This window comes from Dromiciops gliroides, chromosome 4, assembly GCF_019393635.1.
Source record: "Dromiciops gliroides isolate mDroGli1 chromosome 4, mDroGli1.pri, whole genome shotgun sequence".
Lineage (NCBI taxonomy): Eukaryota > Metazoa > Chordata > Mammalia > Microbiotheria > Microbiotheriidae > Dromiciops > Dromiciops gliroides.
The window spans coordinates 364,360,039-364,383,099 of record NC_057864.1 but is presented as its reverse complement, the minus strand read 5'-3'; the positions used below and the strand labels follow the sequence as shown (position 1 = coordinate 364,383,099).

Below are 23,061 nucleotides of genomic sequence, written 5' to 3'. Positions count from 1 at the left end.
AAAGTAATAATCCCAGCCAGGAAATATGAGAGCATCATGAAATGGAGGGGGAAAACTGTATTGTGCTTTCAATTTCATTCCCCAAGAGGTAGTAGTATCATATTCAGTCCACCCAGTTCTTCTGTTACTAAATATATTATTGCTTACGGGTTGTAGGTAAAGAACAAAATGAAGTGTGTGTGTGTGTGTGTGTGTGTGTGTGAGAGAGAGAGAGAGAGAGAGAGAGAGAGAGAGAGAGAGAGAGAGAGAGAGAGAGAGAGAGAGAGAGACTGATTTGTATAGCAATAAAAAATGCTGACTTGGATTTTGTCAATGCCCCATAGAGGGATGTTCTTCAGCTGAAATATGTATTTAAGCTATTGAATCATACCATTACAGATTAGAAGTGAGCTGGTGGACTTAGGCTGCAGATATAGTTTATCACTGAGTCCTTGAATTATTATTAATATTCTCTCTGTACTCTAGTCCTTCATGATCTCATCTATTCCCATAGGTTCAATTATTATCTCTATAAAAATGACTACTGAATCTGTATATGCAGCTTGAATTTCTCTCCTGAACTCCAACCTTACATTTCATTCTTCCAGCTGGGTTCTTCCACTAGTGTTTACCTTTGGGATCTCCAATGCAATATGAACAGAAATGAATCCATTATTTTCCCCTTACCTCTCTCCTCCAAACTCTGCTATGCCTTTTGAGGACACCATCATTCCCCAGTCATCCATGTTTGTAACTGTGGAGTCATCTTAAACTTGTCCTCTTTCATCCCCTTTATTGAATCAGTTGATAAGCCCTATTGATTCTACCTCAACTTCATCTTTTGCATCTGTCATCTTCTCTCTAGTGACATGGCTACAAACCTAGTTTAAGGCCTCTTCACTTCGCATCTGGACAATTCTAACAATTTCCTAAATGGTCTCTGAACTTTCAGTTACTCTCCTCTCCCAATTCATACCTTGCATACTTCTACCTAATTAATATTCCTGAGAAATATTTCTCAGGATAAAATTCCACTGCTCAAAACAAACAAATAACAATTATAACAAATTTCAGTGCTTTCCTATTGCCTTTAGAAGATGCAAAATCCTCTGCCCACCATTTAAGAGTCTACAATCTGTCTCCAACCTGCCTTTCTAGACTTCTCATCACTCCTTTCTCCCACTCTGTCTAACCAAATTAAATCACTAACTGTTCCTAGAAATCTTTATTTTATGTCTTGTGTATTTTTTGTGTGCATTTGCACAAAACTCCAAGCTTGGAATATGTTCCCTCAACATTTTTATATTTTTGGGTTCTTCAAAGCTCATGATAGGTGACTTCATCAATAAAAGCTTAACTGATTCCCCTATCCCAACTCCAATGCTTTCTTTGTCCTCACATTTTTGGCAAACTCTTTCCAATCTTTCCTTTGCCCTTTCACTCCCTATCAAGTATTATAAGTATTTCTGATGGTGCATTCCTCATTTACCTGTAGAAAATAAAATATAGCTGGGGCATGTTAGATTGCTCCATTTACCTGCATGAAGTTGGCCCCCTGAGAATATGAACTGTTAACTTCCAGTGCCAGCAACATCACATACTTAATAAAAAATAAAATTTTATTGAATTCAATTGAAAATTTCTTTTTTTAACTGAACAGCAAAAAAGTTAAAGCCAATTCTCTTTAGTCAAAATAACAAGAAAAGAAAAATCAATTCTAATGTGCTCTGTGAAATGTGTTGGTCAGTGTAGCCATGCTTCACTTGTGACAGAATTATTCTTTTGAGTGAACAAGCTAATAGTTCTTTGCTTCCACATTTGAAATATCTATTCATAGGTTATTGATTTGTGATTCTTTATAACTGAGAGCCTTTTGAAAAGTTTGTTATTACTAATGAGAAGATTGTCAGAAACTGTAGTGAATAATACATTGCCTAAAAGAAAATGACTAAAAAAGTAAAGGAATTCTTTTTCTTGAATCTATCCCATGACATGTGCATATACATTTCTATAGCTATTGAGGGAATTAGAACAGCAATTGAGTGAACCACACTGACTCCATCTTGTGACTCAGTTCTAGAGCTAGTTCAATTCCCTTTCTATTCAATTATGGTTATGGGCCAATTTCTGCCTGGTGAGAAAACTTTATTCAATTGTGGGAATTGTAAGAAAACTTTATTCCATGGTTTGAATCTAGCCCTGTGTATCTATGAAGCTGGACCTCCTCTCCTTGCTGCTTAGAGACCCTTAATGATGGACCTAGTTTATGAGAACCAGAAACCCAATCAAATTTGGAAGCTGATGCAAATTTTCTCATAGCTATACATCTCAAGCAACCCATGGCCCCCTAATGGATGATCAGTTATTGTTGCCATTTTCCTTTGAATACAGACACTTGGGGGCAGTGGGATACTACTTCTCTTTTCAGGAAATTGTTCCTGTTATTTTACCATTCTCAAGTTGGGAATTCCCAAATCTTTCTTCCAATTAGAAATCATATTACTAGTTTTGAATCTCAGTTAACTGTTTTCTTTTAATTTATTGGTCTTACTTGATTAATTGTGTTTTCTTTTTTTTTTCTTTTTTAAATTGTTCTTGACTAATTGTTTTAATGCATAAAAATCTGTTTCCCATGTATTTGGGATCTAGTGTCAAAGCTGAGGAAGGCCTAATGCCAATTTGTTATGTAAATGGAATGCATTGCTAAATTGATAAGCTAAGAAGCTCAAACATTTTTTTTCCTGAGCTATCTTTTTTTACACACCACTCTATATAATGCATCTTCTATCATCTAGTACTACATGAAATTTGTTTTCTCTGAGTATGCCTTCCAATAATATGATCTTTTGAAGACACTCAAAATTTCCAAATACCTGGCTGGCAGCACGGAAGTATACAACATCTATGTACTTGAAAAACCCATGAAAACTTGCCAAATACATTTGGATCAAGAAAAAGAAATGAAGGAGAAAATGGATTGAGGAAGTCTAAATTAAAAAGCCACCCCAAGGAAGAAGAAATTATAAAGTGCTAAATTTGTGCCTTGGAATCAGCTTATTAATAGATAGTAGCCTTCCATCTGACTAAAGCAAAATACACTGTGACTAAAATATATTCTGCTGTCACTTGTCAAGAAATTGTTCTAAGGTAGGCTGTATTAAAAAAATGTTATATACATATATACATGATATAAGTTAATATATTTACATATGTATAATACATACATGTATGTTATATTTAAATATATTAGATACATTTAATAATTATATTTAATGAATATATAAGATTTAATAATTTTATATTATATATAATTCACATATGTATGTGTATATGTGTGTGTATGCATATGCACATGTCAAAATCTCAATATATTAATATGTGATTATAACTTGGAAATTCCCAGGCAGGCAGAGTGAGAAAGAAAGTACAGATCTCCTTAGTCCTAATTCCATGCCTTTTCCACCTTAAAGGAGACTTCTACTGTAAGGGGTCTTTCTTTTTAGACTAACTCAACAACTCTCTCTCTCTCTCTCTGGCCTTGGAGGAGCTTTTCAGAGTGGACTGGAGACTGGCTGTACAACTGACTCCCATAGAAATTACAGACCCCTGGTGGTGAGTTAATACAATCCAGCTCTTTGAATTAGCTGAACTGAAAGCAAGTTTGGGGATTGTATAGGCCTTTGCTAGAGTTAGGAAGATTATCCATTTTCCTCTTTCCCTAATACCTTGTCATTCACTTAATTAATTTCACCTTTGCAGATTGTTATTTTCCCATTAATAAAACCTGATTTGTTTGTGGAATAGAGGCTGTCTATCCCCTTTATTATTGGCCTGGAAGAAATAACTAAAAAAGACAGTTTGGAGTGGAGTCCCTCATTATTTTCTGAACCCCAATGTTTGGCGAGCCACCCAATTAATTCTCCCCATACTAAATTTACCACCAACAGTTGCTATTATTTTTGATACGATCCTTAGAAATAAGAAGGACTTGATCACTAGAATAAAAATGGTAGGAACATTAAGGAGAAGTGAAAGTATCATAGAAAGAGCACTGGTTCTGGAATCTGGGGATCTTGATTTAAATGTGACCTCTGGTACTACTGGTATGACCTTGGCGAAGTCACTTAGCTCCTCAGGACCTCAGTTTCCTCATTTGTAAAATGAGGAGATTGGATGACATGCTTCTAAAGTTCCTTCTAGTTCTAGATAGCTTTCCTTGTATATAATTTGCATGTTTTCTTTCCCAATAGATTTTTAAATCCTGGAGGTCAGGTACTGTTTTTTGGCTTTCTTTGCATCCTTAGTGCTTAGCACAGTGCCTGGTACACTTAAGTATGTACTTAATAAATGTTTATTTAATTGAACTGAATGGATACCTGTTGTTTCTTGCTTTGGAATGTATGCTCCTTGAGAGCAGGGACCGTTTTTCTTTTCTTTTTGTATCTCCAGGGCTTTGCACATAGGAGTTAGTTAATAAATGTGATATTAATCCATTCATTATACCATGGATCTATTAACATTAAATTTATCAGAAAGTAGGGGATAGCTAGGTGGCACAGTGGATAAGGCACCAGCCCTGGATGCAGGAGGACCTGAGTTCAAATCTGGCCTCAGACACTTGACACTTCCTAGTTGTATGACTTGTGCAAGTCACTTAACCCTCATTGCCCTGCAAAACAAATAAACAAAAATTTATCAGAAAGTAGATTTCAAAGGGTTCAAAGAAAAATTAGATAAGATTTCTGGGCCTAAAATTCTATGAAGGAAATCAGCCCAGGAAGAATGGGAAGATTTTAAGAAGGAAATTCAGAAGAAATGATGTATAATAAAAATGTTAAATGGAGTATTAAAAATAAGCTCGACAAGTATGTAGGGGAGGTCAACTTAAATAGCAGTTTGGCTGGAAAAGACAAGTGGAATTTTAGTGACTCTAAAGATCAGTATGGGTCAATGATGTAACATAATATATAATATAATAATCTCTGTTATTGTCAAAATGGGCATCATAGTTTCCAAAATGAGGGAAGTGCTACTCCCATTAGACTCTGCCATGGACCTCAAAATCTTTCCATAAGAGGATCAGTTAAAGGAACTGGAGATGCTTAGTCTAGAAAAGGCAGAGGTAGTGCTGGAGGCAGGTGGATGGAGGGTGCTACATACCAACTGTATTCAAGTACTTATAGGACAATCAAATAGAAGAGTGATTAGATTTTTAGGGCTGGCTCCCAGAAGACAGAGCAAGGAAAAATGAGTCGAAATTATAGAGAATCAGATTTGGGTTTGTTATAAAGGGCAAAAAAAATATTCCAATAATAAGGTCTTGGACTGAGTTAGTGTGTTACTCTTCCCATACCACCACTCAATGTAGACAAACAAAAGTTTAAATTATTTTTGCAGGGACAGCTAGGTGGCAAAATGGATAAAGCACCAGCTCTAGATTCAGGAGGACCTGAGTTCAATTTCCTCCTCAGACACTTGACACTTACTAGTTGTGTGACCTTGAACTAGTCACTTAACCCTCATTGCCCCACCTATACATACATACATATACATATACGTATATATATATATAGATATATACATACATATGTGTGTATTTCTTTTTTTTAATCTTATAGCATAGATATTGGGTTGGACTTCATAGACACAAAGGTCCCTTGAGTTTGAGTTCTATGATTATGTGACTTGCCAAACTCAGAGAAAAGAAGTTATTTCTACTTCTAAAACTTGACTTTTTAAATAACAGTCTTTATTAAGACTGGTAATTAAAGCCACCTTTAAAACCAGCTATTTTTTCTCATGGGTTTAATTGAAAAAGAATGAGACTAGGTTGAGCTCTCAGCTCTAACATTAGCTATGTGATCTTGGGCAAATCACTTTAATATAATACTAAATTCTTCAGTTTTATGATCTGTAAAATGATCCTCAATGTTGTTTCTATCACTTAAAGTATCTGACACTATGTTGTGTTCTGCATTTTGCTTTTAAGCCTTTTCTTCGAGAGCAAATCTGAGCTAACAAAGAGATGTCTCCAGTATAATATGAAAAAATTGTTATCTTACTAATAAAGAATGTCTTGGGTAAATTATGTGCATATCTCTCTTTAATCTATGTGTGTCAGGTTAATGGGAGAAAAGCCAGATTTAGGGCATGTCCTGTATAATTGATATTTCTTATTTTTAAGTAATTATATTCTCATAGTCAACTAGAGTGAATAAGAACATTGTTGAGGAAGGGATAACTACAGATTGGCTGGTTTAAATATTATATTTGGGAAAATACTGGAATCAGAGGAAAAGAAGCATCCAAAAAAATAAACTCAATTCAACTACATTCATTTTCTCTTTCTTCCTTTGCCTACCCTCATACCCATGAGCCAAATTGGCCTAGAAATGGATGCCTCTGGCATATAGTAGGTTGAACAGCTGTTTGACTCACTATATTTGAGTCTTTGTCAGTTGGCAGATTGATACCTCTCTGCTGAGAATGCTATTTGGAAAATGGGATTTGTTTTCCTCCCCCAAAACTTGCATTTTTGGATTGGAGAAGTGAAAATTAGTGAGATATTAGATACAGATTCATATATTCATTGGCCTAATCTAAGCCCTAAGAGACTTATGCTCAAACCTTACTTCTCCTATCCCTTTAAAATATAGTTGCATGAAGGAGGGCCTCTCAGTGCCTGAGACACATATGGTATATGGTAACATGCAAACATGTATGTGTGTGTGACTTTTAATGCTGAAAAACAATGATACTAATGTAATCTATGTTTTGAATTAGAAAAATATTAAAACACTTTGGTGAAACTTCGCTTAGGCATCTCTGAAAAGCTAGAGGGGTTGAGGGAGGAGAGATTTAAAAAAAAGAAACAGCTAGCTAACATTTATATAGCACTTTCGTTTTGTGAAGTACTTCACATATTTTATCTCATTTTATCATCACAACACCTCTGTGAGGTATGTGCTATAAGACAGGGCATGGATTCTCACTTCATCTTCACAGTCTATCCAGATATCCAGGCAGACTTCCTTACCATCTGTCTGCCATTGCTACCCTGCCTCTCCCTGCCTAGATGGCCCCTACTAGAGAGGGCATGGATCTCCATATATTGAAGGATTTTAATTCAATTATCATTGAAGCTACTACCTATAGCCCAGTACTCCTGATTAGTGATTGAGTAAGGGCAAAAGAGGCCCCTTAGTCCATTAAATCTACAAGATGGGACTATATCTTAGACTATGCTTCATTTTCAAATCTCATTTGAGTCATCCACCCAAGTCATCTTGCCATCTGCCCCTCATAGCATGAAGACTCCTTTTTCATACTAGCCCCTCATATCTATAGAACCAGTAATCAAATCAATAGAACCATTGCTTCTGGTAAGAGGAGGTTAATTGGTTGCCCTATATATCTGCTCACATATTTCTCACTCTATGAAAATTTCCTTCTGTTGCCATCACTCACCTATATGGATTGTTTTGCTCATTAGGGGGCATGTGTTTTAAGAAAGGACATTGTCTCCTTTTGTCTTTGTATCCTCAAAGTTTGGCACAGTACTTGGCATATGATTTTTCATTAATTGATTAATTTCATTACATTCCTTTATCCATAAGTGAGAGGATGGAGAATCATTCTAGACAAAGGAAGATGATCTTTCATAGAATGGGTGAGCATAAAGGTAGTGTTCCACCCCCCTCCCAAAATATAATGAGATGACAAAAGGTAGGATAAACAGATTTTAGGAGGTATCCACAGAGTTAGAAGATTTGTAACTTGAAAGTGAAGCTGGAAACTAGACCCAAATCTAACCCAAGAAAAGCTATAAAGAGACTCAGGAATGAGGGCAGAGGTGAGGGTAACCTAGTCATTCATGAAGACCCTGGAGCCTAGAGCAGGGTCAGGGGCAGGGTGTGTGTGGGCAACCTACTGATTTGAATGGTTGAAAGAGGAAATATTTTAAATGTAGTGATTAATGTTTTAAATAGCAAGCTTAAGATAACAAGAATGTTGATATCCGTGGCCTACCTAATGTTCATTTAGTTTATGCCCTGAGAATCCCTTGCCATGTATACTTTAAACTATCTATGGATTCTTCAGTGGACAGTACAAGGGAAGGGTACCAAAGAATAAGTGAAAGGTTGTGATTACTACTTTTCTTAAAAGGAGAAAAAGAGAAAATCTCCTCTATCCCCAGGTGGTAGAAGCAGAAAATAAAGCAAGAAAGTATTGATGGAATTTACCTGGGAAAGTTTCTACTTGGAGGCTACCCTTGGGGTTATGTTTCATTATAGTTAGGTAGGTATACTCCTTTTTCAGAATAGGCACATATATAGTTCAAATGAAAGGACAAATTATCTTTTTCCCCCTAAATGATGATACACCCTCCTTCAATGACCCACTCCAATCAATAATGCACTATCACAAAAATGTTTTGTTAGGTTTAACTCACACTATAACTTATGGCCATTTCTTCTTGTCTGGTCTGCACTAGAATTAAAAAAATATATCTCCATGGATTTGTCATAATACTTATTCAGTCTATCTTTAAAAATGTTAATAACTTGTTGAATTCTGTCTGCAAAATCTTACGCTGCTCTTCGAACACAATTAAAAATAATTTGGTTTTTTCTGTAGGCCATTTTGCCATCTCGATTAAACAGCTCCAATCTTACCTCTCCATTTTCCAGGGGGTGGATCTTGGAATAAAATGAAGTGCATATCACCTCATCATCTTTTGCATATGATGGTGGCCCAGTGCGTGGATAAATGCCATATCGAGTTAGGCATTCTGTGTCAGTAATAGCATGGTACTGCCATGGTTTGTACTCAACACCATCTAAAGAGCGTTCCAATATCCAATTTCCAGGTCTTGGTGAGTTCGCGGCTTTCACAATTACATATGCAATCTGGAACACCTAGGAAACAGCAACAATCCATCAATAAGCATTTATTAAGTGTCAATTGACTACCAAGTGCTACCTTAGCCTCTGGGGATGCAAATACAAAAATGCAACAGAATCTGCTTTCAAAGGAACTTATATTCTTTTGAGGAGACAATATTATGTACACATGGCTATAAACAAAATAAGTATACACAAAATAAATGCAAGGTAATTTGGGGAGATAAGGGAAGGCTTCTTGTAAGAAGATATATTTGTACTGTTTCAAAGGAAAACTAGTCAGGTAAACAGCAGCAGTGATAAGATTTAAATCCATCTCATCTACCAACAAGTCCAAGGCTTGTTCCACTACACTTTATTGTCTCTCAGTAGATTGAGGATCACTGAAGATGATAGTGAGAAAGAACCAAGGAAAGAATCAATAATAGTAGCACGGGGCTATATAGTACTTCCATCTTCACATGACCACCACCATAATCAACTGAAATTATTACAGTATCAAGTGTCAGCTTCATTTTGTCTTTTGCTATGTTAAGTGTTACATAAGGAGAATTAGAACCACCGGACATCTGCTTTCCTGCCAATGCTATTCTTTTTATGACCATATGGGCTAAGAGTGGGTAGAAAACAGAAATGGGGATGATAAATTAGGATATTAATGCAATAATATAAATAAGAGGTGATAGCACAGCCCTATTTGAGTGCAACTTTTAAAATTTAATCTCTAAATAATGCTTGCAGAATATTAAAGTATATTATTAACCTTACACTCTGTCCAACTTCCCTTGCGAGTACCAACTGATGTGAAAAATGTTCTCACCCAAAGATATGCTTATGAAATAAAGTATTGTTGAAATAAAAACTGAAAGGGAGTTGGTACTTGAATTCCCAAAACTGTGAGTGATATTCACAGCCTTGAATAATGTTTTATCACTTGGGGAAAGAAGTTTATAATTTTGTTGTTGTTCAATTATTTTCAAGCCAGTCTGACTCTTTGTGATGCTATTTGGGATCTTCTTAGCAAAGATACTGGAGTGGTTTGCCATTTCCTTCTCTAGCTCATTTTACAGATGAGGAAACCAGGAGAAATAGGGTTAAGTGACTTTCCCAGGGTCTCACAGCTAGTTAGGGTCTGAGGCCAGATTTGAACTCAGGAAGATGAGTCTTCCTGACTTCAGGACTGTCATTCTATCCACTCTACCACCTAGCTGAACTCCAAGTTTATAAAGCACTGAATTAATGGTGGGAGTTGTTTAAGTCACTCAGTCATGTCTGACACTTCACGAAGCCAGATGGGATTTTCTTGAGAAAGAAAATAGAATGTTTTGCCATTTCCTTCTCTACTGAATTAGGCAAATTGAGGTTAAATGACTTGCCCAGGGTCACACAGATAGTGAATGCCTGGGTCCAGATTTGAACTTGGGTCTTCCTGAATCAGCCTCAGAGTTCTATCCACTGGTTTCTATCCACTGGTAGGACAACCTGGTTCTATCTTAGATCTGACTGGAGAAAACTATAAAGCTTCCCTTTGCCTCATTTTCCCAATCTCTCTGAAACTGATCCCCTTCCGAATGTTGTGATTATGTGATAGGAACGATTTACATGGTTTTCTCTATGTAAATATTTTAAATGTTTGTCATCTTTCTTCATAGCTTAGATTATAGTGACAGAAAAGAAAACAGACTGGAAAGAACAGGTGAGCCATGAAGAAAAATAAAGATAAATGGATATATTAGTTAGGGCACCTTGTTTATGAAGCTGCTCAGTAAGTAAATATAAGAGACCAACTTCTCTTGAAGCTACCAGGTCGATTTATGGCTTAGCAGCTTCTGTGTTGGATCAAGATAATAAATGGAAATCTATGAAGAGAGGCTCTGCTGCTAGAAACCCTGCAATCTCTTTCTATAATTCAATATCAAAATGCGCTGTTAAGTGACATGAAATAAAGAGCACCCACTGACTAGGAGAATTTAAGAGGAATCTTACTTCAAGGCAAATGTCCTTCTCTTTCATTTTATTTCCTTTGAACTCATTTATATCCTAGTCTAAATGAATAGGGTGAGCTCATGTGCAGCATTTCACAGGAATGGGCTTTATAGGTGGTCAGACAACACCACTGATAAACCATGGTGACTTGAAAACTCATATGATTGGCAATCCAGAATTGAAAAGGATCTGCGAAGCCATCTAAGTTCAACTCCCTAGTTTTACGCCCAGTGAACAGCAGCAAGGGCCACTAGGTGGCGTAGTGAATGGACAGCCCAGCCTGTGTCCCTAGGCAAGTCACTTAACCCAGGTTGCCTCAGTTCCTCACCTGTAAAACAAACTAGAGAATAAAATGGCAAACAGCTCTATTATCTTTGTCCAAAAAACCCCAAATGGGGTCACAAACAATCAGACGTCACTGACACAACTGAATGACAACAACAACAACAAAGACTAAAACAAAAACAATCAATAAGCATTTATTAAGCGCTCACTATATGCCAGCCATTATACAATGCTCTGAGGACACAAATGTGAGAAAATAATTTTTAATAATGTATTTCTTACTGAGACCCAGGGACTCAATTCTAGCCTTTCCTCACCCCCACCACCTATCCCCTACTTTGGAAGGCTCAGTTCAGGAGACTTTAGCTAAACTCAAGTTTTAATCCTGTGCAGGGAGGTAAAATAGAAATAAAGCATAGACTCTTCTACTAGCTCAGTGAACTGAGGGGATCAAGCTGCACCTATCTGGACTTTGACTTTGCCCTCAGGGGTTTGGTTTCCCATTAGACCCTGTTGTCATCCATCACAGTACAGCTCATTTTAATATGGACCACCCTCAAGTCATGCCAACCAATGGAATTGAATGATGCTAGCCAATTAGCTTTGATCAATGTGTAAGGAGCCACCTCAATTGAAAAGAGGAAAAAGCCTGACCATGAGGTGAACACCATTCTTGGCTTGCACTCTAGGCTCCAATTGCTGTCCTATAAGTGAGTGCTCCCCTCTTAGGACAAGGTAAGCTGTTAGGACATGTGCTCTCTCTCTTAGAGATATGGTGGGGTGTGTGTGTCGGGGGGGGGGGGTTCTGCTTGTGTTAAATGCCACAAGGTCAATTCTTTACTAATATTTGTTATACTTTAACAATAAATGCTTATGGCCTAAACTGGGGCAATAACCATTAATTTATAAGTAATGATATTTTTACAAACCTAGTCTGGCCCCCCTATAATTTAGCTGGTTCCACAATAATGTAGTTAGTTAACACACAGGTGAGGATGCTATGACCCAATCTCCAATCCAATAAACATTTATTAAACATCCACTGAGTTGCAGGCATGTTGCTATGTGCTTGGGATACAGTTAATAAAAAGAAAGACAGTACTATTGTTAAGGAATTTACAGTCTAATTAGGGGAGACAACACACAAAAGGAGACAGGAGCAGAGGAAAGGAAGGGACACAGGAGACTGCAGAGGGGTATCTTGTTCCACGGAGTTGAGACAAGGCAGAAGAGGATATAATGATTTGCCCAGAGTCACATTGATCATACCAGTCAGGGATGACACTTGAACCCAAGTTCTCTAAGTCCATAGCCAATGTTCTTTTCACTGTACCATGTTTTCCCCATTAAAAACCATGTAAGAAGTTATGATTTACATGTGTAACTTAAAATTTTAACCATCAATATTTAACCAAATTTTAATGACTCTAGGAGAATAATTTTTAAAGCAGCAATGTTTTCATATCTTCACAAACTCATTGCAAAAACTTTCCAGACAACATAGTTCTAAAGCCAAATCCTCATAGGCCTAAATATGAATAAAGCCCATCTTAGAGATAGAATATTGTATAACCAGGAAGGCAAACATTTACTATGAGAAATATTGCAAACAGTGGGAAATGCTTCCCAGTTGACCTATTATTATGAAGCTTCATCAAACTAGAGTAAAAGACTCCATACAGGATGCCAAATTGCCCTAATTCTTAACAAATGTCAGAGCCCTTCTTCACTTTGGGCTTTTGAAATGAAAATTCTAAAAGGAAGTTTTGAACAAGATGAAGTCTTTGACATTCTACCACATTAGAGGGGATATTTAAAAAGTTTTAATTTCATGAATTGGCACACAGAGAACTTATTTCCAGATTCAATACCACAGACTCCAAGTAAGCATTCTGAAAGGAAAGTCTCTTTTTCTACTCTCATGTCATCTTATTCAATCAAACCACCTTGTCCTCACAAGGATCAAAGTCTTCTGAGATGGAAGATGGTAGCAAATATTGTAGCTTGGAAATGATTGTTGAAAGGAGTTCTTATTAAGAGCTCCAGGAAAAGAGTTTTCTGGGTAATATGTGACTCAGAGAAAATGGATCCACACTTTTCTCATCAAAGTTTGTTCCTCTAACAATGTGAACAAAAAATATGTGAACCTTAGAACCTTATTCTAAGCAGACGACTTTTAATAAAGAAAGTATTTATCAGTATTCAGTTCAAGGTTTAGTTTAGGGTAAGAGTGTCTGGCCATGCTCCCCTGAGAGCACCTTGCTTTCCAGTCTTGATGCTCTCTATAAATGCTACTTCGGAACCTCAGGGTGCCATATTCCATCCTGAAGTCTTGTGTAAATATAACTTCACTTGATTGGATATGTTTGTAGAGGTTATATTTTGAAGGAAGAGACATTTTACACTGCAAAGCCCAAGGCAAGAGTACCCTCTTTTCTTTCCAGTCTGAAGAGAATCCTTCCATTTTGAACAGAAGGAGCTTCAAGAATTCATCTAGTTCAGATCTCTGGCCTAGATATCTTCAGGGAAGTAATCAATATTATCATTGTTACATTGGAAGTAATTAAGGCTCAGAGTATATTCTATTAAGAGTCTATTTGGAAACAAACAAAAAGTAGTCTATTTGGGGAGCAGCTAGGTAGTGCAGTGGATAAAGTACTAGTCCTGGATTCAGGAGGACCTGAGTTCAAATCTGGCCTCAGACACTTGACACTAACTAGCTGTGTGACCTTGGGCAAGTCACTTAATCCTTGTTGCCCTGCAAAAAAAAAATAAAAGAATCTTTTTTTTAATAGTCTATTTGAATAGCAATTACAACTCAAAATGACTTATAGTTGTAATGCCTAGCTTTCTGCATCTTATCATTCCTCCTAGAATCCCCCAAAATGACACCCTGTCGTCCGTATAGCATAACTTTCAGCTTCTATCTTATATTCCACAGAATCATACATTTACAGTTGGTTCCCTTCTTATATTATGGATGAAGAAACTAAAGACTTAGAAGGATTAAAAACTTATCCAAGACCACTCAGATAATAAGGGGCAGAAAGAAGATTTGAACACAGGTCCTTTGACCTCAAAATCAGTATTTTAACTGTACCATGTATACTTCCATTCAAGTTCCTCATTCAGTAGGGAAAGGATGATTCCTTTGGGATTTAAGGATCCTTAGCTGTTGATTAAGGATATACTATATAATACAACAGAGTTTAGGAATCACTAACATGAGTAGAACGTAACTAATCATTATCAAAATATTTGGCTTTTCATAGGATTAAAGACTTGAAAAACCACTCAGAAGTTATTGAGTACTCTACCTCTAGCCAGAATTACACATGAAGCAATGCTTGCGAAAAGCTGTGATAAACAGACAGATATACAGATGATATGGATAAATATATAGATATAATAAAAAAATTCCTGCAGAAGAGTGTTAAAGCACTTTTATTCAAAGGATATTCTAGTCTTTTTAAGTCAAGCTATGTCAAAAATTTGTCATGTGATTGGTAGGAAAATGACTTTTATCCCATTGTGCTTCAGTTTTGTCATCAAGAAAAAGTGTTGGGCAGCTAGATGGCACAGTGGATAAAGCACCTGCCCTGGATTCAGGAAGATGTGAGTTCAAATCTGATCTCAGACACTCGACACTTACTAACTGTGTGACCCTGAGCAAGTCACTTAACCCTGATTGCCTAAAGAAAAAAAAAAAAGATGACTCTAAAATGTGCTCACTTCAGCAGCACATATACTAGAATCGGAACAATACAGAGAACATTAGCATGGCCCCTGCACAAGGATGACATGCAAATTCGTGAAGCATTCCATATTTTTAAAACAAGAAAAAGTGTCACTTTACCTCAGAGTAAGGAAATTAAGATTAATAAGGGTTAGAAAGTAATATTAAGGTACTCAAAAATGACAGGTTTAAACATGTCTAATAATTGATTTCTTGGAAAATGTTGCGCCCTCATGTAATTATACACTTTTTAGGGGAAAAAATTGAAAATTCAAGTAGCTAGGTATTACAGTGAATAGAGTACCCAGCCTTAAGTCAGAAGGACTCCTTTTACTATGTTCAAATCTGGCCTCAGACATTTACTAGCTGTGTGATCATGAGCAAGCCACTTAACCCTGTTTGCCTGTTTCCTCATCTGTACAATGAGCTGGAGAAAGAAATGACAAACCTCTCCAGTATCTTTGCCAAAAAAACAACAACAACAAAAAAACCAAAACCTAGATGGAGTCATTAATAGTTGGACATGACTGAACCCACTGAAGAACAGGGGGGAAGACCTATAAAAGTTATATGAAGGAAAAAAATCCCAAACCATGATCTCCTTACATATATCATCATCATTGAATTTATAGCACACACTACATGTCAGATAATGTGCAAAGTGCTTTTCAACTATCTCATTTTGATCCTCACAACAACTCAGGAAGTAATGGTGCTGACACGTTCATTTTCAAGTTCAAGAAGCTGAAGTAAACAGAAGTTGAGTGGCTTGCCAAGGTTGAGAAAGCTATTGTTGTTTGAGGCAGAATATGAGCTCAGGTTTTCCTGACTCCAGGAGCAGTGCTTTTATCTACTACACTAGCTAACTGCCTCATAACTGAGTAATGGTGACTTTGAGGTTCTTTTTATTTATTTTTGTGTACACACACGTACTCTCTCTCTCTCTCTCCATATATATATATATATATGTGTGTGTGTGTGTGTGTGTGTGTGTATGCACACACGTATGTATATATATGTATGTACGTACATATGTATATATGTGTATATATATATGTATATATGCAAAAGCAAATAAGGCTGCAAATTAGGACACTATGGCCCAATCCAATGAACATTTATTAAACACCTACTATGTGCCAGGTACTAAGCTAAGGGCTTGAGATAAAATTAATAAAAAGAAAAAGTACCTGCCCTCAAAGAGCTTACAGTGTCATGGTGGGGGTGGGCAGGGGAGTAGACAATATACAAAAAGAGGCAGGAAATTAAAGGGGATACCAGGAGGCTTCTTATTCAGTGGAAGGTATGTGTGTGTATGTGTATATGTAAGTATTGTATACGTGTGTATGCGTATATGTGTGTATGTGTGTGTCCATATGTCTATGTGCCTATGTATATCTGTAAACTACCTTGATGTGATCATTTTGATTTACATAGATTGTGTAGTTCTGGAAAACTTTTCTAGGAAAAATCTTGTCAGAAACCAAAAAGAATATTTGCTTCTTAAAAGCCTGAGAACCCTCAGACAATACATTCAAAATTCACTTCATTGAGCTTCTTTTAGATGTTAAGAAATGTTATTGTAACACTGTTAACTTAAAATTACAGTCACATACTTTTTCATTATGGTGATAAAAGTATCCCATTCCACCACACAGAAACCTGAGTCTGATTTGTGGGAACTATGAAAACAGTCTTACTCTATCCCCATTGCTGAAAAATTCATCTCAGATTATGGGGGAAAATACATTAACTCTAGTTGCAAAATATTCTTTATTTTTTGTCTAAAACACAACCCATTTCTACCTGTAGATTTTAAATTAACTGGCTAGTTTTTATTTCTTTGAAATTTTTATTGATGCCATTTGTTATTATAGCAGCCAATTCTGAATATATTCTTCTCCCCTTCCTGGGTAAGCATCCTTTCTAACAAAGATTACAAAATAAAGAGGAAAAAGGCAGTTCAGGCAAACCATCCAAAACATCATATCTGACAATATATTCCACAATCACTGTCCCCCATCTTTGCAATGAAGGGAAAGAGGAACATTTTCTTCACTCTTTTTAAGGGCCAAGTTTGTTTATTATAATGATACATTCATCATTCAGTTTCATTTTATTGTTCTTCCTTTTTATATCATTGTAAGCATTGTATACATAGTTTTCCTAGTTCTGCATACTATAATCAGTAATAGTTATAGTATCGGGTGCAGCTAGGTGGCGCAGTGGATAAAGCACTGGCCCTGGATTCAGGAGTACCTGAGTTCAAATTCGGCCTCAGACACTTCACACTTACTAGCTGTGTGACCCTGGGCAAGTCACTTAACCCCCATTGCCCCGCAGAAAAAACAAAAAACAAACAAAAAACCAAAAAACAATAGTTATAGTATCACAGATCTAGAGCTGGAAGGAACCACGGAGTCCATTTAGTCCAGCTATCTCATTTTACAGATGAGAAAACTGAATCCCGGGTAGGTTAAGCGACTGACCCATGATCACACAGGATTGTGAGAAGAGAGATTTCAAACGAGATCCTCTGAAAGCACAGACAGGTCTCTATATGATGTACTATAATGCCTCCCTGGGCCATGTAGGTGACACAGTGGTCCTGAAGTTAGGAAGACTTCTTCATGAGTTTAAATCTGACTTCAGACATTTACTAGCTGTTTGTGACCTTGGGCAAGTCACTTAAGCCTGTTTGTCTCAATTTCTCATCTGTAAAATGAGTTGAAGAAAGAAATGGCAAACCACTTCAGGACCTTTGCCAAAAAAAAACACAAATGGAGACACAAAGAGTCAGGCATAACTGAAACGACTTTATATGATACCTCCCTATAACATAATATATTTGCCTATTGCCTAAGAATAGGTTCCATGTGGTCCCTAATACTTTGCTACCACAATAATAATGTTACTACTAATATACATACATACATATACGCAGAGAGAGACAGAGAGATAAATGGGAATGAACTTTTCTTTCTGTCTAAATCTCCTTGGGGGAAGATGTTTAATAGTACAATAGGATACTTCTCTCAATGGGTATGGACATGGTAATAACTTGTTTCAAATTGCTTTTTAGAATGCTTGAATCACTTCAAAGCTCTACCAACAGTACATTACTGTGACCATCTTTACAGCCCATTCAGTACTGACTACTTCCATTATGTGTCATATTTTAAATTTTGCTGTATATAATATGAGATGGCAAGGGTATTTTGATATGCGTTTCTCTTATTAGTAGTGATCTGGGCCAGTTTTATATAAGCTAAAAGTTTGCAATGGTTAGTGATTTCTTATCCTGCCTTCACTAATTATCACTGATCTCAACCTAATTTCTGCCAAGTTGTCTTTCAGTTTTTCTAACAACTCTCACCAACATGACATTCTTCCCCAAATACCTTATATACCTATGTTTGTTGAAAAATAATGAGATATTGCACTAATTTTTATATTGCTTATGCAATTTTTACCATTTACATTTCTGTCTTTTACTAGAGGCAAATAATGTTAATGATTATGGATTCATAATATAATTTGATATCTGGAAGTGCTATTCTGACTCTGCCTACATGCATTATAATTTCATCCTTGAGATTCCTGATTTTCCCCCCAATAAATTAATTGTTATTATTTTCTCTAACTTTGTAACATATCGCCTTTTCTATTTTATTGGGAAAGTATCAGATCTGTTCATTAATTTAGGTAGTATCTTAATTTTTATTATCAAGACATGTCCCACAACCATGAGCAATATATATCTGAGTTATTCTTTATTTCAAATAAAATTTATTTTTATTATTAATATTAAATAATATTCTTTATTTTTATTTGAGTATTTTCAAATTATATTTATGTAGGTATACATAGTATCTTTGTAGATTAACTCACCATGTTATAGTTAACATAATCTTATGTACTTTTTACTTCTTTGACTGGGATTTCCCTTTCTAGTATCTCCACCTGGATTTTCTTATACGTATATAGAAATACTGATAAATTTTGTGGATTTATTTTGTATTCTATTACTTTAGTGATACTATTAATTGTCTTCATTGGTTTCTTTGTTGATCACAAGAGGTTTTTTAAGTCAAGCACCATGTTTATAAATAGAAATAATTTTGTCCATTCAATATGTGCCTTTATTTTCTTTCTTTTGTCTTATTCCTATTAATAACATGGCTGCAGTTACGTCAAATAATAGCAGAGAAGTCTTCATTGTTTTCTATATTTATCATAAAAGTTCTTATAATTTACCCTTGGCAAATAATGCTAGCTCTTGGTTTTTTATATATACTCTTATCATATTCAAAAATAGCCCTTCAATGCCTAGCCTTTTTTTATCCTTATAGTATAAATAAATATTTTCCTTTTGCAAATGATTTTCCTACAAATAAAAACATAACCATGATTTGATATGTTTAATATGATTAAATATGTGAAATATTTTTTCAAACTTAAACCATCTTTGCATATTTGGTAGAAATCCAATCATAGTGAATAATTTGGTGGTTAAATGATATATTTTTAAGGAGCTTAACACAGTTCCTGGCACAGAATAGATGCTTAATAAACGCTTGTTCTCTTCCCCCCTTTGTCTACAATAATTATGGTTAACAATTTTACTGAAAAAAAAAAGTGCATAAATCTTCACCAGTGATATTGGACTACAGTTCATTTACTTGCTTTATCCTTCTATTTGAGCTATCAGAAGCACATTTGTCTCATAGAATAAGACAGGTTGATATTGCTATACATTCTCTGAAAAAAATGAAAATAACTTTCTAGATTTGAAACAATGTACAAGGATTAGAATAATAGGGGCAATTAGATGGCGCAGTGGATAGAACACCGGCCCTGGAGTCAGGAGGACCTGAGTTCAAATCCGGCCTCAGACACTTAACACTTACTAGCTGTGTGACCCTGGGCAAGTCACTTAACCCCAATGGCCTCACTAAAAAAAAAAAGAAAAGAAAGAAAGAAAGAAAAAAGGAATAATAAACAGAACCAATTTGATATCCATAGCCCACAGGTGAGTTTCAAGCATAAAGAAGGTAATTGAGCTTCTGAATTCTAATTAGAAAGGCATGTGTGACTGTGGAGACTAACTCTGAAATGAAGCTCCCTCAGTTTGCAATGGAGAGGAAAAGTAAAGTGGAGTATTTAATAGGAAATGTATTAGCTATTATCACAACCATCATCAAACACTTGAATTCTTGTTCTGTTCAAGGCAGAATAGTTTCTTTGTCCTACATGAAAAGAAGATCCAAGTATAATTGGGAGTAATAGCTCCTGTTTTCCAAGATTTGAATATAGCTGTTTGGAAGCACTGAAACCATACCCATTTCAGTGTCTAGAATAATGGCTCAGTCACCCCAATATGGTTCCAACACTATGGTATCCTCATCACCACCACTACCACCACCAACACCACCAACACCACCACTACCACCATCATCTACTTACCAAAGAGCTCTCTTACATTCATTAACAATCTCCTTAACTGAGGTTCTTGTCAAGAAGGTGAGTAGTATTGGGGTTGTACTTTCACAATTACCAGGATAAGTAGTTAATCTCTACCATGTTACATATTTAATCTGAGCTCAAGAAAGTGTTATTAATAATTCTTTTAAGAGGAGAATTCATTCTAAGGGGTACTGTCAGCATCGGGAGGAACAATATTCAGATAAAGAAATCGTGTTATTTAATGCAATTTGAGACAGAATGAGTCAGGAGCCCTAAGTTGAAAGTAAGGCATTTAGTTCAGAATGTTTTATTGGGTTGCTCTTGTTTTCAATAGTCTTAGCTGCAGGTAAAATACTAGTTAGCATTTTATCTTTCACTAGCAGTGCCCTTGACATCTATTCTCTCCCTCACATCTTTCTCTCTTTCCCATTCGAAGCAATCTGTGATTTCAAAAGACTGACCTGCCCCCCTGTGAACAAGTCATTCACACAGCATGGCTTTCTATACCAGTTACTGGCAAAAACAGCATGGCTGAGCCTTCCTAGAGTACAAGCTAGTTTTTTGAAGAAGGCCATCAAAGAGCACAATATTAGTGTAAATCAGAGGTAATCAGAAATTCGACAGTGCCAAGCTTGCCATCCAAAAAAGTATTGACCCTAGTGTAACACCTTGCATTCTTTTTGTTGTTGAGCTTCCAGAGTTATCAGGACAGGAGAACCATGCATCCTCAACTTTTGTAGAATTATGGATATACGTTAATGACATCAATTCAAAGCTTTCAATATATATTGACAAGAGTAGTAATGATGAGAAAAGCAAAATGAAAATAGTAGAAGGGTCAAAGAACAACAACATAAATACAAAGGAACTTTCTGATCATTATTATCAGGTTTTAACTATACTCATTACCTTGTACATGTAAATTCCATTTGCAGGGCTCCTATTTGTGTTTTTATCTTAGGAGGACATCTGCTTTACCTTGTAAAGGTATTTCTGCTACTCTGAAGTGACGTTCTGTCTTTTTTGTTTTTGTGGGGTTTTTTTGTGGAGAATATGTTGAAAGTCTAAAGTTTTCTGACCTACCCTGCCATCTTCCCATAATCCTCCCCTATTTAGGTGTTTTTAAACAGAGAAGTTCATGTAAGGCTTGCCAAATCACAGAAGACATTTTTATGGTTGTCTCAGAATAGAAACTGTGTCAAGTAATGGTCAGTTAATACTTACAAATATCTTCTTATCAAGTATTTGGTATTAAGAATCTCATCAATTATTTTAGTTATAAGATTAAGTATACAATGACAGCAATGTTGTCATACTTACATAGCAATACTTTTGCTCTTAGACTTAAACCTAAAAACTTCATCACTGGACTCTGAGATAGCATTGAGAGTTTGTATTAGGCCCTCTTGGTTTATGAATTACAGTAAATACCTATAGTAATTATAAAAATTGTATTGTTTAGGGGCGGCAAGGTGGCGCAGTGGATAAAGCACTGGCCCTGGATTCAGGAGTTCCTGAGTTCAAATCCGGCCTCAGACACTTGACACTTACTGGCTGTGTGACCCTGGGCAAGTCACTTAACCCCCATTGCCCCACCAAAAAAAAAAATAGTATTGTTTAGTACAGTAGGAAATCTCACTGAAAAAAATGAAAGTCTGACTTATTCTTGTTTTTTTTTTTTCTGAGAATTTTTTTTTGTTATCATCAACTTTAAGTCATCCCATTTGACCTTTTGAATTTGCATGATATAGAATATCCCGGTCCCTTCATTTAACATACATAATATCTGAGCAGTTGACATCTAAACTAAGTACTGAATGGTATTTTTTTATTTAAACTTCATGTCTAATAAGGTAACTAACTTTATACAGACACAATGAATGATTTATGATGGGCTTAAATAAGTCAATTGATAAACATTTATTAAGCACTTACTATGAGCCAGATACTATACTGTATTTTATGTCCTTTCTGTTAGTTAGTCACTATTTTGCAATCATTACCACGTTTTCTGAACCACATATTAAATAAAATATTCTCTAAGGTTATCCTTGGAAAAGGCTTCACATTTGCAATAAACATTAATTGATGATAGTGGTGATGATGAAATAGGAACCAAGTTGGTAATTAAGCTAAATTGCTGAGAAAATCATGTTTTCCAGCCCAATGTTATAAGCATAGGGTTGCAAATACAGTAAATAATATTAAGGCAAGCAGCTAAATTAACATCTAAATTGTACATTTGTGATGTCTTTTGAGGCTTACCCATTGCTACTCCACAAGCTGATTTGTTTGTATAAAGTAAGGGAAGCTCATAACAAAAGCGTGACCTAGCTAATAGGAAGTAGTTATTAGACCTCCTTTAGTAGCAAGGTCTTCCCACAGTATACTGTATATTACAAGGTTTTAGTTTTTTGTTGTGTTCATTGTATCAGCTAATTTGAGACTAATTTACCATGACCTTCCTAAAGCAACTTAGCTAAAAAAAACCCCACACACATTAAAATATTTTTAAATGAAGTTGAAGTGTTTTGACAATGAGGTAAATTTCTTTTAAAAACTCATTTTGACATTCCCTGCTTTATTCCTCTTGCCATTTTTTCTCCTTTTCAGTTCTCTTGAATTTGAAATTAATTGAAGCACTACATTAACAACATCATTCATGCCTAACTAGTTAAATTATATGAACAGTTCTGGAAAAAATGT

At 35.8% G+C, this 23,061-nt stretch overlaps 1 protein-coding gene and 1 non-coding gene across 2 annotated transcripts in view; one reads left to right on the top strand and one right to left on the bottom strand.

Annotated features, from left to right (window-relative positions):
• The window catches only part of LAMA2 (laminin subunit alpha 2), an 804,877-nt gene that overhangs the window by 545,996 nt on the left and 235,820 nt on the right, over window positions 1–23,061 (bottom strand). The window contains 1 exon segment of the mRNA XM_044002871.1: window positions 8,655–8,897. Coding sequence (XP_043858806.1) covers window positions 8,655–8,897 — 243 coding nt within the window.
• Window positions 14,878–14,984, top strand: LOC122726899. Its single transcript, XR_006352891.1, has one exon. It is a non-coding gene; the product is annotated as a U6 spliceosomal RNA (small nuclear RNA).